The sequence below is a fragment of the Pteronotus mesoamericanus genome, unplaced genomic scaffold, assembly GCF_021234165.1.
Source record: "Pteronotus mesoamericanus isolate MK-2021 breed Mesoamerican mustached bat unplaced genomic scaffold, CSHL_Meso_final contig_2, whole genome shotgun sequence".
In the NCBI taxonomy this organism is placed as follows: Eukaryota; Metazoa; Chordata; class Mammalia; order Chiroptera; family Mormoopidae; genus Pteronotus; species Pteronotus mesoamericanus.
This window is the reverse complement of record NW_026555084.1, coordinates 29689166-29705661: the sequence shown is the minus strand read 5'-3', so window position 1 is coordinate 29705661 and position 16496 is coordinate 29689166. Positions and strand designations below refer to the sequence as shown.

The window sequence follows — 16496 nt, the reverse complement described above, 5'->3', positions numbered from 1 at the left end:
GTCACAATACAGCAACATTTTCCTGAACAAAACAAAACACGTAAGTTTCTTGGTTAAAGGCCTCTGATGAATGAAAAAAAAATCCATCAATAACATTTAGTGAAAATTCAGACTATATGTATTAGTCATTTAGCTATTTAACTTGTACTGCAAGGTATTTTTGTTTAGTGTTGAAACAGTATTTCATATTAAGTTAAGCAAACAAAAAGAGGCAATTCAACACCAACCTTAGCACAAGAAAGGAAGTTATAGAACACTGCTTAGATCAATTAGGAACAGTTTGATTTTTCTTTCTGTTTTACATAGTAAATGTTTTGGGGGAATTACGACTTCTTTTGACATACAGAGGTGTTTATTTTAGAGGAACTGTCAGCATAGTGGTGTGGAGGAGATTACAGCGGACAGGGCAGAAGCCTAGACACACGCTAGTCACTGTGGGACCTTGGCAGGTAATGTGACCTCCCTAGGTCCATTGGCTTCCTACTGCTGCGTAACAGGCGATCACACATTTAGTAGCTTTAAAACAAAACAAAATCATTATTTTACAGTGCTAGAGGTCAGAAGTCCACTATAGGTCTCTTGCACGAAAATAAATTCAGGCCATCGTATTACATCAGATTTTCCTTGTCCAACGTGCGTGGCTCTCTGCCAGTCACTCAGTGGAGTTAGCTGTAGCACGCGCACACATACCACGCACAGAAACAAGGCCAGGGGCCCCACGGTGGCAGAAACCTCGAGTGTCATAGAAGCTTTAACGCTCAAAAGCATTGAGACCTGTATTGTTAGTTCCTAGAAAAGCTATTGCAGATTCTTCTTTTCAAACTTATTTTGTATTTCAGTTTTCATATTTGTGATCTGCAACTTAAACCAGATGCTAACTTTAAATAGAAGAATATAAAGAGCCCCCTGTGTTCACGTCAGGTGTCTCACTGGAATGAAAACAGGTAGTGCCTTCAGTTTTGCTTCTAGCAATTTTCTCCTTGAAAAGGTCACTATAAAACTTTTAGCTGTTTCTTTTAAAAACAAATTTTAGGGCCTCCTGCAAACTTCTCATCTGTCACCAGCTGCAAAATTCATACCACCTGGGCAGAGGTTAGTCACCTACTGAACTCTAAAGGGTAAAATACAGACAACACTACACTTAGAATTAAATTTTTAAATGCATCACCGGCAGCCCACCTAGTTGTAAGTATTTCCATTAGGAAGTATCTTGTCTTTTGTACTTTGACTTGGATAATTCCCTCCTTGTAACTCTGGTTGGCTGTTTTGGTTTCTCTGTGGTGCCCGGAGGTGTGGCTCGTACCTCTCATAGCTGTGGCTCCTCCTGGGAGCCCCTTTCCCTGAGGACCACCGCTGGCCCCCCAGGGAGGGCCCCGGGCTCTGGAAGCCAGAGACGGAACATGATCATCCTTGTTCCCAGAGGTAGGTCATATGAGAGAATGATGGGGCTGAAGTTTACTTCACTACAGCCCGTCTGCAAGGTAGGAGTAGACTCTTCTCTCCCTGCTCCCACCAGTTTTACTGAGATATAATTGACATGTAATATTGTATTAGTTTCAGGTATACAACGTGATGATCTGATATTTGTATAGCTTGTGAAATGATTAGCACAGTAAGTTTAGTTAGCATCTGTCACCTCACATAGTTAAATCTTTTTCTTGTGATGAGGACTTTTAAGACTGACTTAGCAACATTCGAATATACAATACAGTGTTGTCAACTAGTCATCATGCTGTACATTACATCCCCATTGCAGCTGTGACAGGAGCATCATACCTTTTGACCACCTTCCCCCTATTCCCACCCCCAGCCTCTGGTACACCAATCTGGTCTCTGTTTCTGTGAGTTCAGTTTTTTTAGAGTTCACACATAAGTGAAATCATACAGTATTTGTCTTTCTCTAACTTTTCAGTTAGCATAATGCCATTCAGGTGCATTCATGTTGTCATGAATGGCAGGATTTTCTTACGTTTTTATGGCTGAATAATAGATATGGCACTATTTTGTTACCTATTTTTCCATCAGCGGACACTGGGTTGTTTCCACATGTTGGCTATTGTATATGCGCTGCATGAATGTGAAGGTGCATGTATCTTCAAGGTAGTGATTTTGTTTCCTTTGGATATGTACCCAGAGGTGCAATTGCTGGATCATATGGTAGTTCTTTTAGTTTTTGGGAAACCTCCTTACTGTTTTCCACAGTGGCTGTACCAATTTACATTCCCATCAGCAGTGTACAGGGCTTTCCTTTTCTCCTCTTCCTTGCCAGCAGTTGCTTGTCTTCTCTTTTTAGTAAAGTCTTCCCCTTTTTAGTAAAAGGCGAAAGATTTATAGGATCTGAAGAGAAATCAGAGTATCTGTCTTATCTTTCTGATGATAAACATTCTACCAGTTTTGAGGTGATATCTCATTGTGGTTTTGATTTGCATTTCCCTGATGATTAGTGATGTTGAGCACATTTCATGTGCCTTTTGGTCATCTGATGTCTTCTTTGAAAAAGATCTCTTTAGTCCCTCTGCACATTTTGCAGTTGGGTTGGTTTTTTTTTGCTTCTGAGTTCTATGAATTCTTTATATATGTTGGATGTCAACTGCTTACCACATATTTTCTCCATTCCGTAGGTTGCCTTTTCATTTTGTTGATAATTTTCTTGGCTGTGCAAAAGTTTTTCAGCCTCATGTAGTCCCACTTGTTTAGTTTTGCTTTTGCTTTTGGTACCAAATGACAAAAATTACTACCAAGACTGATGTCAAGGAGCTTACCGCCTGCTTTCTTCTAAGAGTTTATAGTGTCAGGTTTTACATTCATTTCTTTAATCAATTTTGAGTTGATTTTTGAGTATGCTGTGAGATAGTGGTCCAATTTCATTCTTTTGTATATGATTGTCTAGTTTTCCCCAAGCTGTTTACTGAAGAGACTCATTTCCCCATGTGTGTTGGCTCATTTGTCATAAATTAATTGATCATATATTATGGGATATACATGGGATTATTTCCGGGCTCTATGTTTTCATTGGTCTGTGTCTGTTTTTATGCCACTCTGATGCTCTTTTGATTACTGTAGCTTTGTAACATACTGTGAAATCAGGAAGTGTGATGCCAGCTTTATTCTTCTTTCTCATTGCTTTAGCTGTTGGGGTCTTTTGTGGTTCTGTAGAAATTTTAAAACTTTCTTTTCTATTTCTGACAAAAAATATTACTGGAATTTTGGTAGGGTTTGCATAGAATCTGTAGATTGCTTTGGGTAGTATGGACATTTTAACAATATTAAGTATTTCCATCCATGAACAGGGGATATCTTTCCATTTCATATGTGTGTTCTTTGGTTTTACTCTTCAATTTCAATTAGTTTATTCTAAATTTTTTGTTGGAGTCTTTATGGTTTTGTGTATACAAGATCATGTCATCTACAAATAGTTTTACTTCTTCCTTTTCAATTTGGATACTTTGTATTTCTTTTTCTTACATTTTTAATTACTCTGGCTAGGACTTCAGTAATATATTGAACAAAAATGGTGAGAGTGGGCACCCTGGTTTCTGATCCCAGGAGGAAAAGCGTTAAGCTTTTTTCCTATTGAGTATGGTTTTGTCATAGATGGCTTTCATGATGTTGAAGTACAGTTCATCTATACCCAGTTTGTTGAGTTTTTATCATGAGTGGATGTTGAATTTTTATGAAGTGCTTTTTATACATTTATTGAGACGAGCACCCATGTTTTATCATTCATTTTGTTAAGGTGATGGACCATATTTTGTGATTTGTGGATGTTGAACCATCCTTGCATCCCTGGAATAAATTCCACTTTATCATGGTGTATGATCCTTTTAATGTATTGTTGAATTTGGTTTTCTAATACTTTGTTGAGATTTTATACATCTGCATTCAAGGTTTATTGGCCTATAGCCGTGGCTGGTGTGGCTCAGTGGATTGAGTGCCGGCCTGCAAACTCTAGGGTCCCTGGTTCAATTCCCAGTCAGGGCACATGCCTGGATTGTGGGCCAGGTTCTCCAGTAGAGGGTGCGTGAGAGGCAACCGCACATTGATGTTTCTCTCCCTTTCTTTCTCCCTCCCTTCTCCTCTGTCTGAAAATAAATAAAATCTTAAAAAAAAAAAAAACCGGTTTATTGGCCTATACGTTTTAATGGGGTCCTTGTCTGGTTTTTGTATCAGGGTAATGCTGGCCTTGTAAAATGAGTTTGGGAGTGTTTTCTTTTATATTTTGGAAGAGTTTGAGAAGGATTAGTATTTCTTTTTAGAATATTAGAATTCAGCAGTAAACCCGTCTGGTTCTGTGTTTCTGTTGGAGGGGTTTTGATTACTGATTAAATCTGCTTACTTGCTATTTGTACAGATTTTTTATTTTTTCATGATTCAGTGTTGGTTGCTGTGTGTTTACTAGGAATTTACCCATTTCTTACATGTTGTCCAATTCTTGGTGTATAATTGTTCATAATAGTTTCTTATCCATCATGTTTCTGTGGTATTATTTGTAATGCCTCTTTCATTTCTAATTTTACTTATTTGAGCCCTTTTTTAGTAAGTCTAGCTTAAGGTTTATTTTGTTTATAACTCAAAAAGTAGCTCTTAGTTTCACTGATTTTTTAAAAATTTTCTTTTTGACATTTTTGCCTATTTCATTTATTTTTATTTTGTTATTTCCTTCTTTCCTACTAACTTTATCTTTTTTTTTTTTTCCTTAGTTCTTGAGGTATAGTTATGTTGGGGTTTTTTTAGTTCTTTTCTATTAATATAGGCATTTTTCACTATTTTTTAAAAACTGCTTTTGTTGCATCCCATAAATTTTGGTATGTTTTATATCCATTTATTTATTTAAAAATGTGTATTTATTATTACATGTTTAAATTTCAGTCACCTTCAAAGTACTCCCCACTTGATGCAGGGCACTTACAAGACATTTTTTCCACTGCTCAAAACAATTGTCGAACTCGTCGATGTAGATGCCTTTTAGTGTTGCTGCTGTTTTTTTTCATTTCACCTCTTCTGCATCAGCAAAATGTTTCCCTTTGAGAACTTTTTCATTGGGGGAGAAAAAACATTGCTGGGGTGAAATCAGGTGAATAGGGAGGGTGGTACCTGGGGGTCATGCAGTTTTTGGTCAGAAATCTCATTGCAATGTGGGCGGGTGCACTCATAAATCACCCATCATGGAAATGGGCAAAGGTGTTGAGTCTTCAGAAGAAAGAGTCTTCAGAAAAATTTACTGAAGCCAAATGCAGCCTCTCAGAACAATAGCAGCTGGTGCACTGATATGGATGGGCTCCCAGGCACTCACCTAGCAGGAGAAGCCTGTGCTACAAGGGGGCCACCCACCAGAAGATAATTTCAGGGTGTTGGTGTTTTTTTTTGGTCCCCCCCCCTTGTATTATTTACACTCCGCATATTTGTGAATTTTTTAGTTTTCTTCTTTCAATTGATTTCTTATTTCATAGTATTGTGGTCAGAAAAGGTGCTTGATGTGATTTTAGTCTTCTTAAATTTATTAAGACTTATTTGTGGCCTAAAATATGATCTATCCTGGAGAATGTTCCATTTGCCCATGAGGAGAATATATCTTCTGCTGCTGTTGGATGGAATGTTCTATAAATGTCAAATTTATCTGATCTAACACGTCATTTAAGTCCAAAGTTTTCTTACTGATTCTCTGCCTGGATGACCTGTTAGTTTTTGAAAGTGCAGTATTGAAGTCCCCTCTTCTTATTGTTTTGCCATTTCTCCCTTTAGGTCTGTTAATATTTACTTTTCTATTTAGGTACTTCATGTTGGGTGCATAAATATTTACAAACGTTATATCCTCTTGTTGGATTGACCTCTTTATTATTATATAATGACCTAATTTGTCTGTTATTACACCCTACATCTTACAGTCTGTTTTGTCTAATATAAGCATAGCTTCCCGTTTTTTTTTGGGGGGGGGGTTCTGTTTGCATACACTATCTTTTTTCCTTCCTTCATTTATAGCCTGTATATATCCTCAAAGTTGAAATGAGTCTATTTTAGGCAGCATATAGTTGGGTCTTGTTTTTTTTTTTAATCCTCAAACGAACACAATCGTATTGATTTTAGAGATAGGGGAAGGAAGCGAGAAAAACATTGATTGGTTGCCTCTTCTGCCCCTGACCTGGGGTGGAACCCACAACCTAGGTATGCACTCTGAAAAGCATCAAACCTACAACCCTTTGGGCTATGGGATGAGGCTCCAACCAGCTGAGCCACACTGGCCAGGGCAGGCCTTGTTTTCTTTATCTGTTTAGTCATTTCGCGTCTTTGATTGCAGAATGTAGTCTCTTTACATTTAAAGAAATAATATATTGATAGGTATGGACTTAACTGTTGCCATTTTGTTCATTGCTTTCTGGTTGGTTTATAATTCCTTTGTTCCTTTTTTTTGTGATTTAATTATTTTCTGCAGTAGTGTGCTTAGATTCCTTTCTATCTTTTGTCTCAGTGGTTACCATGAGGCTTACATAAAACTTATTTATAATAGTCTGTTTTAAGCTGGTGATAAGTTTGAATGCATACTGAAGCTTTATATTTTTACCCCTCCTGCACGTTTTTTGTTTTTAATGTTGCAGCTTATGTCTATTTACCTTGTGTATCCATTAACAAATTATCATAGTTTTAACTACTCTTGTCTTTTATCCTTCATAGTAGATTTATAAATTTATAAGTATAGATTTATTGATTTAGGCACCACCCTTACAGCATTAGAGTATTCTGAAATTATCTCTATTTATATTTACTAGTGAGATTCATATGTTCATGGATTTCTGTTACTAATTAGCATCTGTGCAGTTCAGCTTGAACAATTCCCTTTAACATTTTTATGTGACTTACTGAGTAGTGGTGAGTTCCTTCAGCTTTTGCTTGCCCGTAAGAGTCTCCCAATTCTGAAGGACAGCCTTTTCCAGCACATGGTTGGCAGGTCCCCCCCCAGTCCTCACCCCAGTTTAGCACCTAGGATATATCCTGCTACTCCCTTCTGGCCTGTGATGTTTCTGCTGAAACATCTGCTGATAGTCTTATGGGTGGAGTCTCTTACGTGTTTTTCTCCATCCTGTCCTTGTCAGTTATGTGGGCCCTGGTGTGGGCTCCTGGGCGCCCTGGAGCTCTCAGCCAGCGTTCCCTTAAATGCCTTCCTGCCCTGGTCTGTCTTCTCTTTCTGACACGCCTGCACTGTGATATTGGTGAGGTTGTGGTAGTCCCACGAGTCCCTTAAGCCAACCTCCTCATTGCTTAAGAGCCAACAGTATTATTTTAGCTTTTGTTAGTCTTTTTTCCCCCCGTCATATGAACTGGATGGATAATACGGCAACTTGAAAGCAGCTTCAGCACTTGGAATCACTGTTACTGGTATCAGAGAAAAATTGCTCTTTGTTTTAGGAATGCCTGGTACATAGACTGCCAGTATTTTTTTAAAAATTGACTTTATTTTGGAGGTTCCCAGACTTTCTGGTTTCGGTGTCCTTAAATACGTCAGTAATTTTTTCATAGCACCCCAGGCTGAGAGAAATACTCTACAGATTTATTTAACTAGTTTGGTGTAAGCAACTTTGTCCTAACAACTTAGCCTTAAAATAGTAGTGCACAAAAAAAATAACAGTTTATTTCATTCTTAAAATAGCTCTGATCACTGACGGGCAGCTCGTGCCTGTTGGGCGTTGCACACTCTTCATTCACGCAGTGGCTCTGACGGCCGCCGCCCTCTTTGCGGGTGCTGTGCTGACTTTTGTACGGTTCTCGGGCTTTTCCACAGCAGCCACTGAAAATGCTGCTTCACAAAGATAAGTTGTGGAGGAGAGTGTGCACTCCTGTTGAAACCTGGAATCACCTCAGGTTGGTGGGTCACGGAGCACACGTGCCGAGTGTCATTGTGTTTCCCTCACACTAAAAATACCCTGTGGGACACCGGGACGTAGCCCGGGGACTGTGGGCCTGTTGGTGTAACTCGCAGGAGGGGAGTCAGTGTGACAGCTCAGCAGACTTTCCGCAGGTCACAGAGGTGAGCCAGTAGTGTGTCTTTCTCTTCAGCCTTCAGGGCAGAGGCCACATTGGAATAAGGGGCTACTGACTTAGAGCCTCAAGGTCCCAGCCTTCTGGGGCCCCCCCCCCGCCCCCCGCCCCCAACAGTGGCCCTTTCATTCACTCCCTTTCATTCACTCCCTGTCCGCTTCTGGAACCGCCTCAGGCAGCGTCACCGGTCACCCTGTGGAGCCTGGTCCGAGTTTGCCCTCCGCGGTGTGTGTGCACTAAGCGGCCCACAGCATCGTCATAGAGGAGATTTAACTTGTAAGTGAGTAGGGGCTGTTTTTACAGAACCTACACTTGATCATGATTGTAAAAATGTGAGGGAGGAGGACTATTTATGTTGCTACAAAAAACTCTGTTGAAAAATGAAGCCCTAAAAACTGTGAATGTAATGTTGATACATTCATAAATGGAGTCATTCTGAAAGCTGGTTGATGACTTGCTCTGGGCCGTGGATGGCGCTGACCCCGGTGGATCCCCGTGGCGCACTTCCTCCCTCTCGAGGAGTGTCCTTGCATGCAGTGGACAGTCTAGACTTGGCGAGAGATGGGACGTGCCTTTGGTGGAGGTGAACGCAGGCCCCAGCCCCCGGCCAGAGGGTGGAGAGGAGGGAGGCCTGAGTCCGCGAGGAGCAGGAGGGAGGATGATGGCAGACCGCGGGCCAGGAGTGAGGGAAGTGAGGGAAGTGAGGGCCGGTTCAGGAACTGCCGGCTGGGTCGGGAGCCTCCGTCAGGGAAGGAAGTAGTAGCAGCAGAGGAGGGAGCGGAAAGAGGCCTTCATAGGTTGCGGTGCTTTGAATTTATCCCCAAAGTTTTGGAAAGCCATCGACTGTTTCTAAAGGGATGAGGGACGTGTCAACAGTACTGTCCTTTAGAAAGGCACACTTCGGGAACAGGGTGGGGAATACTGGGAGGAGGCAGGCAGCTGTCAGAGTGGGAGCGGTTATGGGGGCTGGGGGAGGGGCTGGGGCAGCGATGGTGGGGCAGGAGGGGGGAGGGCGTGGTCCGCGGGATGTGATGCTGATTTGCTGTGGATGTGCTCCTCCTGTGAGGAAGGAGGAGGAGGGAGGGACAGCCAGCCCTCAAATGTGGCTTGAGATACTGAGAAGTGTTTACCAAAATAGGGAATGGAGAGGAGGAAGGGTTGCAGAAGTAAGATTATGCACTCAGTTTTGGCTATAGGAAGCTGGCGTGTCCTCTCAGCAGTCACATGGTGGGACGCAGCTGAATTTGTAGTCTAAAGCCCAGAAAAGAGAACATAGATTCACTAGTCATGAGCGTAGTACTAATAAAGTGAAGACATGGGAGAGGGAAGAAAAGGGACCTAGGCCATCTCAGGGAAGGCTGGCTTATGCCAGATAAGCAAAAGCAGAGAAATCAGTGGGACACCAGGGAAGGATCTGTTGGAAGAATAACCACAGAATAATATTTTATCTGCATTTTACATTCCAAGTTTTAAAAATACTTCCTAGGAATTTTTGAGTTTCATAATAGTTGCCTTGATGGACATTGCTGTAACCGCAGCATCCATTGTACCCGCCCAACTGCTGTAAGAGAGCATAGGTTTGAGCAGGGAACCCCCGGGCTCGCGGGGATCCCTGATTGGGAGCCTCCTCTCCTTGTGCGCTGATTGGGTGCAGGAGCTCAGCCCCAGGGGACATTCAGTGGGTGAGGGGCCCAGATGCCTGAGGAAGTTCTGTGGAGACCTCGGGAAACTTGCCTTGTTTTCAATGAAGAGCCATTCCTCTGTGTGTCGTTGCACACAGACAGAAGGCCTAGACTAGAGGCAGCTCCATTGCTACCAGCCCGAGACTAAAGCTCCCACAAGGAGGGAGGAGGGAGGAAGGCAGAGCTGAAAACGGGAGGAATGGAGTGGGGCTTCTGGACCTGGAGCACCTGCCACTGGACCTTGCTGTTTAAGCCATTTTTATTATTGTATTTGAGTTGTTTCATTTTCAAAGAAGGAACTTGTAATGGGAGTGAATGAATGAATACATAAACCAAATTGATACTGTAACTAGCTATATGTTATTTGGTAGCTCTGCAGTATAATATTTTTTAAAAACTTCCAGCATATCTTCTAGCCCTGCTGGGGGAAGCTCAGTTGGTTAGAGCCTTGTCTGGCACGCAAGGGTTGCAGGTTTGATCCCCAGTCAGGGCATGTGCAGGAGCTGACCGATGAGTGCAAAAGTAAGTGGAACAAATCGATGTCTGTCTCCCTTGCTCCCTCCCGCCCCCGTCCTCTAAAATCAATCAATAAAAAAATTTAAAAACCTTAAAGTGTATCTTCTAATGTTTTGCGAGGAGGACAGGAAATGGGTAGGAAACGATTTTAGGATTGTAAGGCATTAGGAGGAGTGAGGACAAGATTAGTTCTGATGGAGATCGGACATGAAATTAAATGTTTATTTTTTATACTTCTGTGAGAGCATTTTTACTAGTGACACAATACATAAGTTTTTGTGTAAAATTGTAAGACTAGGAGGAAACTAAATGAATTAACAAGTGTGTTAAGAAACTCCTTACTAGGAAAATTACCCACTGTTCTCAAACACAGAGGGAAGAGAACTGCCCGCCCACCCCCCATGTGTGCGGTGCCGGCTGCGGTAGCTGTCCGCGGGCCCTGCTGTTCCGCCGTGCCCCTCACCGCTGGAGAACTTAGAGCGCGTCCGGGCATCACATTTTACCCAAAAATATCTCAGTGTGCATCACTAAGATTTAAATGGCTTTAATGAGGCATCGCTGGCATACAATAAATGGCACATATTTAAAGTATACAGTTTGATAAGTTTGGACATAGTTCCATGAAACCAGCACCATAGTCAAGATAGTGGGCATATCCACCCACCCCCAAAAGTTTTCAGGTCTCTTCATAATGCTGCTGCTTCTCACCCCTCACCCACTTGCCCCAGGCAGCCGCCGAAGTGCTTTCTGCCCTGGGTGCCTGTTTGCATTTTCTGTAAATGGAATTATGTGTGGTATGGGCCTCTTTGTGTGGTTTCTTTCACTCAGCGTAATTATTTTGAGGTTCATCCATGTTGTAGTATATATATCAATAGTTCATTTATTTTTATTGCTGAGCAAGAACTTTTAAAAAAGATAACTGCAATATTATTACCATACCCCAAAGTAAATTAAAAATGGTTCCTATTATCATCTAACATCAAGTCAGGTCTTAAATGTCCCCATTGTCCCATAAGTAAGCGTGCTTTTATTATTGATCCGTCTGCATGAGGACACAAACATGCTCACAGAGTGGCACTTAGCTCTTCACACCTCTCCTGCTTGCATCTGCTCTAAGGGTTAGTTCATCACCTTTAATACTGATTTTACTCTGATGGCGGGTAATTGTGTAGAAAGGTCACGGGAGGAGACATTTTCCCTGCCTACCGCATCCTAACATAGCTGTTCCTTTTTGTGTGCCCTTAGTTCTTGACCTTATGCAGAATGAGAGTTAATGTTTTAAGGATGGCGAGAATTATCAGACGTTGGCAGTCTTAATCCAGTTCCCTACAAGGAGTGCCTGTGTCTCCAGGAAGGCCGGCGGTGCTGCTGCTGACCCCGGCGCAGATCCGGGCAGAGCGTGGCGCTTCCTGTTTTCCTCTGCGGAGGCCAGCTCTGGAATTCCCCTCCCTTGCCCACGATTTCAGTCTCGCCTCTCTGCCCTAGTCCTCACGCAGCACACCAGAGAGTGTGCTGGTCTAACTGTCTGCGTGTGCCTGGAAAAGAGCACCATTTTGTATTTTAAAATATGTAATCGTACTTAGCGTCTAGGCTTTGGGTTTGCTAAAAGAATGTTACAACACGTCTGGGGAACACAGCCTGTCTGGATCCCATCCTTTTGACCTTCTCTCTCACCTTATAACACTGTCCTTTATCTTTCTTTACCTTCAGTGTCACCTCTCTTACTGGATCTGCCTTGTCAGAAATCAGGCATAATCAAGTCTTCCTCACCTCCAAGGGAACAAATTCAGTCTGACCTCATTTCCTCTTGTCCCTTCAGCCCCGCTGTCTGTCTTCCCCTGGCCAGAAAGTCAGGCCTTCCTCTGGGCTCTCTGTCTGCTCTCTCCAGTTCCACACCCACTGGACACTCCTCAGCCGTCTGCTGTCTGCGCACCTGTCGCTCCCCCGACAGACGCTGCGCTCGCCGCAGTGTTTGCGGTGCGTGGCTGCATCCAGTGGGCACGTCTCAGTGTGCGGTTGCGCTCACCAGCTGTGTTGCCTTGTTTCTCCTTCACACTTTGAAGGAGACACACCTGAGTCTCCTCCTGACTTCAGGGTGTTTCTTTTGGCCTCCTTTAATGGTTCATTTTCCTCCACTGGACCTCGAATGGGTTCCTCTCTGCACTTCCTAGGAAGCCTCCTGCACTAACAGCTGTGTTGTGCCAGTGGCACTCAGTTTCCAGCCCCCAGGTTGGCCTCCTTCGGAGCCCCATTTCCATATGTCCAGCTGGCCCTCATGTCAGCTTCCCTTGGCCACCTCACAGACTCCTCAGTTCAGGGTCTCAGACCAAGTCCTGTGCCTCCTGAGTCTCGTCCTCTTCCGGGATTACCTGACCCAGTGAATTGTACACATGCTCCTCAGATCTGAAATCTATGCCCCTCTCTCAACTTCTCTTTCCCTTAACTCCCAAATCCAGCCTGCAATCCAGTGCTGTTGGTTTCAACCACTGAAGGACTGTTGAATCTCTCCACTTCTCCCCATCTCTACTGTTAGTTGAACCTAGTCTCCTTCCCCCAGCATTGTACGAAACCCCTGCTTTGGCCCTGCCACCCTGCTTGCTGCCTGGCGCTACCCGAGTAGCTTCTGAAAGCATCCCTGCTCTAGGGGCTGCGCTCCGTTGCCTTCTGGAAGGAAGGACCGAAGCCTTCCACTTCTGTACCTTAAATCAAGGTGAGACTAGAGGGCGCAAAAAACCCCCCAATGCGAAAGGGAAAATGTGACTGCCAACTCAGTGAAGTTCAAGTTTAAAAATATTTTCAGATTTAGAAATTAATTACCTAACAACCATTATGATACAAGTTGAGGTCTTTCTGTCCTTTGCTTTTCAGTGTGAGCAGTCTGTTTTGAATCAGTTTAGTCATCTGCCCTTGAACATCCTCAGTGCTGAGAATGTTACCTTATTTATGAATGTGTATTAATACCCCTGTTTCACAAGCATATTGGCTCACAATCGTGTCCATTCATTCAAACAGTTTGGGGCGAGGCAGGTGGTGGCTGGCGTACGCCACGGTGGCTCTTCTTTGCACGCACTTCCTGCGGGAGCTCAGCGGTCAGGACAGACCACTTAGCATGGAGATGTGGGCTGAGTGGAGCCTTCCGCTTAGCCCGACACCCTCTTCCAGAGGGAATGATGCTCGTGTGTCTTCACAGGGCAGGGGGTGATCGGGCTCCCAGTGGCCTGGGAGTAGACCTTACTCTTTGAAATATGCCCTTGCCCGCTGGCGAGGGGCCTCGGCCTCGGCCTTGGCCTGAGCCAGGTGGCCGCCTCGGCATGTCAGGAAGGCTTTGGGCAGAGTGCAGCCTGGCAATCACCAGTGTGGGATTGGGATTCTGCAGCAATCAAGGCTACAGGGCAATAAACAGTGCATACAGGCTTCTGAAATGAGTGCGTGAACGGTTTGCTTTTGCGGCTTTGAAGAAAATCACATGCTAATCCTCAGAAGCTGTCACTTGGGTCTGTCTTGATAAGTTTTTAGGGTTTATCAGGATCATACCAACATTTCAAGAGATACAGACATAAAATATTATGTTGAAAGGCAGCCTAATCCAACAAGTCCATACATAACTTGCCTTAGCTTTGAGGCAAACTGCGGTTTCAGGAGGATGCTGATGCAAGGGAAGTGAACAGGCTGAGCGAGCTGCTAGAGCCCTGAGCTGCGGGCCAGGGGCCCCTCCGTCAGATCACAGCGTCTGAGGCATCCTCTGAGGTGTCCTGGAGAACTGGGGCTGCCTTGCTGTCCCTGAACAGCTGTACCCAGCACGAGTACAGAACGGGTGTGCTCACCTCACGATGCATTCTTTCCTGATAATAATGGTTAATAACTGGACATTTGTCTTGTTTTTTAAAAAAATAAATAAAACTGAAATGGTTATTATACTAATATGATAATGGCCAAAGCTAGACCAAATCATCTATTTTAAGTTCTAAAGAACCTGTTATTTTGCTTTGCCATTTTTTGTGCATATATCCTTTTGGGGATTTTGTCACAGGAAGTACTGCAGCAGTCCAAGATTCAGGTATTTTTGTGTCCTAGGAAAATTTATTTTATTATTGAACAAAGTCATCTATAGTATGTACATCCATCAGAAGAAGTTTTTTGTTAACAACATCATTTTCTCAACACATTGTTCTCATGTTTTAGAAACGACGTCGTCGGATTGACCGAAGTATGATTGGAGAGCCAACAAACTTTGTACACACAGCGCATGTAGGATCGGGAGACCTGTTCAGCGGAATGAATTCAGTAAGTGTGTCGGCAAGACCTGCAGAGGGCCTCGGGCATAGTTACATGGAACCCGTGTCACAGCTGTGTGCGTGTTTGATGCTATGCAATGTTAGATGAGTCTACACATCGTATATAAATACGAGGGGACCTTGAAATATTGATCACCCATCTAATTGGCTGAGTTACGTATGTGTTTCTATTTCTGGTACTAAACTCGCCATAGCTACCTTTCTCCTGAATACATAACTTCAAACTTTAAGGGATTTGGCAGTAAACTAGGCAGAACCAGAGTGTAAAAGATCTCTTGGCTATCTTTTACAGAAATTTCAGTGAATTTCAGAATAGACTTTAGATTTAATCAGCTGAAGTCTTTTATTCCTTGATTTTACCTAAGAATGGAGTTCAGTCTAATAGAAGTGCCACAAGGGGAGGGTGTTCCCTGAAATAAGCCATGAAGTACAGAGGGCCTCTTTCCCCTGTATCTTCAGTGGCCAGATGTCTAAATGGTTGCTCAGTGTTGGGAACCAGAAAGTCAGTGAGCTTTAATAAACACAAAATTATGATTCATCGTATATGCTCACTTACTGGGCACCGTTAACAAAAGATTTAACAAGAGAACGGACTTCTCAAATAGGCGAGTATCCTGGATACAGCAAACAGTTTGTCAGTTCAGTTATTGGGTAAGCAAAGGAATGACATCTGCATCTTCTGTGAAAGGAAACAGCTTGTTTGTTTTAAATCTGTAGGAAAAGTACTTTGTTTCACTCAGCTGCTTTCTGTGGAAATGTAGGTTGCTAAGTATGATGCAGTAGCTTTGTTTCTTAGATCAACATGGTCAGAAAAGGCTAAGTGTGACCCTATGACTTGTTAGTATAGTTATTAACACAGTTTCAAACTTACTAGAAATGATAAATTTTAATACCTTCTCAACCAATGTCTTCTTCCTCACTTAAGGTTTTTGAAAACTCTTTATAGTACAAACTGTTTAGTTCATGGTATTTGCTTTTCAAGTCCTGTTAATGCACAGTTCAGAATTTCCTTTGAGTTTCTCACCTGGCATTTCGTGTCCGTGGAAAGCCTGCCACCGCCGTGCGGAGCTCTGTCCCTTGCCGCCTGTGTCAGTAGGACTCGGTCTGTCCCTTGCGGGGCTCCCTGTCCAGCTGAGGCAGAGGCTGGTCAGTGGGCCCTCTGCGGGCTGCACCTGCAGTCTCCACACAGCATTCTCTGCCTACTGAGGTAGAATTTTTATGCTGTTTAGAACTAAATAAGCTTTTCGTAGTCATTGCTTACAGTAGTTGGTCTATCAGTCGCCTGCCGTCTGTAAAGCCACAGGCATCGCGCCCCTTGGCCCCGGCTCTGAGTTCTTGTTAGGCTGGGTGTTGTGAAATCTCGTCTCCTGAACTCTCACTGATAGTTCTAATGTGCAAAAGCCTGATTGGGTGAGAAAATTCTCTTCTCATGAGCAGTAATAGTGCAAGTAAGACAAAACCACAGACATGCTGTTTCTTTAAGGAGATATTTAAGAACGGAGCAGCCAGACTTAGGACCAGGCTTGATGCCTGTGAAGCAGCCATACGGGTTACTGGGCGGGTGGGTGACTTGTAGTTTCTTTTTCTCCTGTATACACTGTTCTTCCCAAGACTGCCTTTCACACCAACTTCTTGCCAGAAAGGGTTCTGCAACCCTTTTTATAATACAACCCTAGTGTGTTAGAACACTTCGTGTCCATAGGCACCCTGATACATTCAGTCCACGATCCTGTAGTTTGAAATTGAAAAATCCCACTTTTGGAGGGGGAAAAATGTACATGGCATCATGGAAAAATATAAAAATTGTTTTGAAATAGACCTAAAATGTCTGTGAAGGCTGACTTGTAGCAGGTGCCCTGACCCTTCACTGCTCCCACCTGAGTCGGGGAGACCGACTCTCCTCCGCTTCTGAGCTCGCGCCTGACTGATCTGAGTAAACGACACACTGGGAGCGCAGCAGTTTGCATGTGGC

General features: G+C 43.3%; 1 protein-coding gene across 4 annotated transcripts in view; it reads left to right on the top strand.

Annotated features, from left to right (window-relative positions):
- CDC42SE2 (CDC42 small effector 2) overlaps nucleotides 1–16496 on the top strand; it is an 87357-nt gene that overhangs the window by 66860 nt on the left and 4001 nt on the right. For all 4 annotated transcript variants that reach the window (XM_054568506.1, XM_054568508.1, XM_054568505.1 and 1 more), the window contains one exon: nucleotides 14412–14513. In XM_054568506.1, the coding sequence (XP_054424481.1) occupies nucleotides 14412–14513 (102 nt within the window). The remainder of the gene's footprint in view (nucleotides 1–14411; nucleotides 14514–16496) is intronic.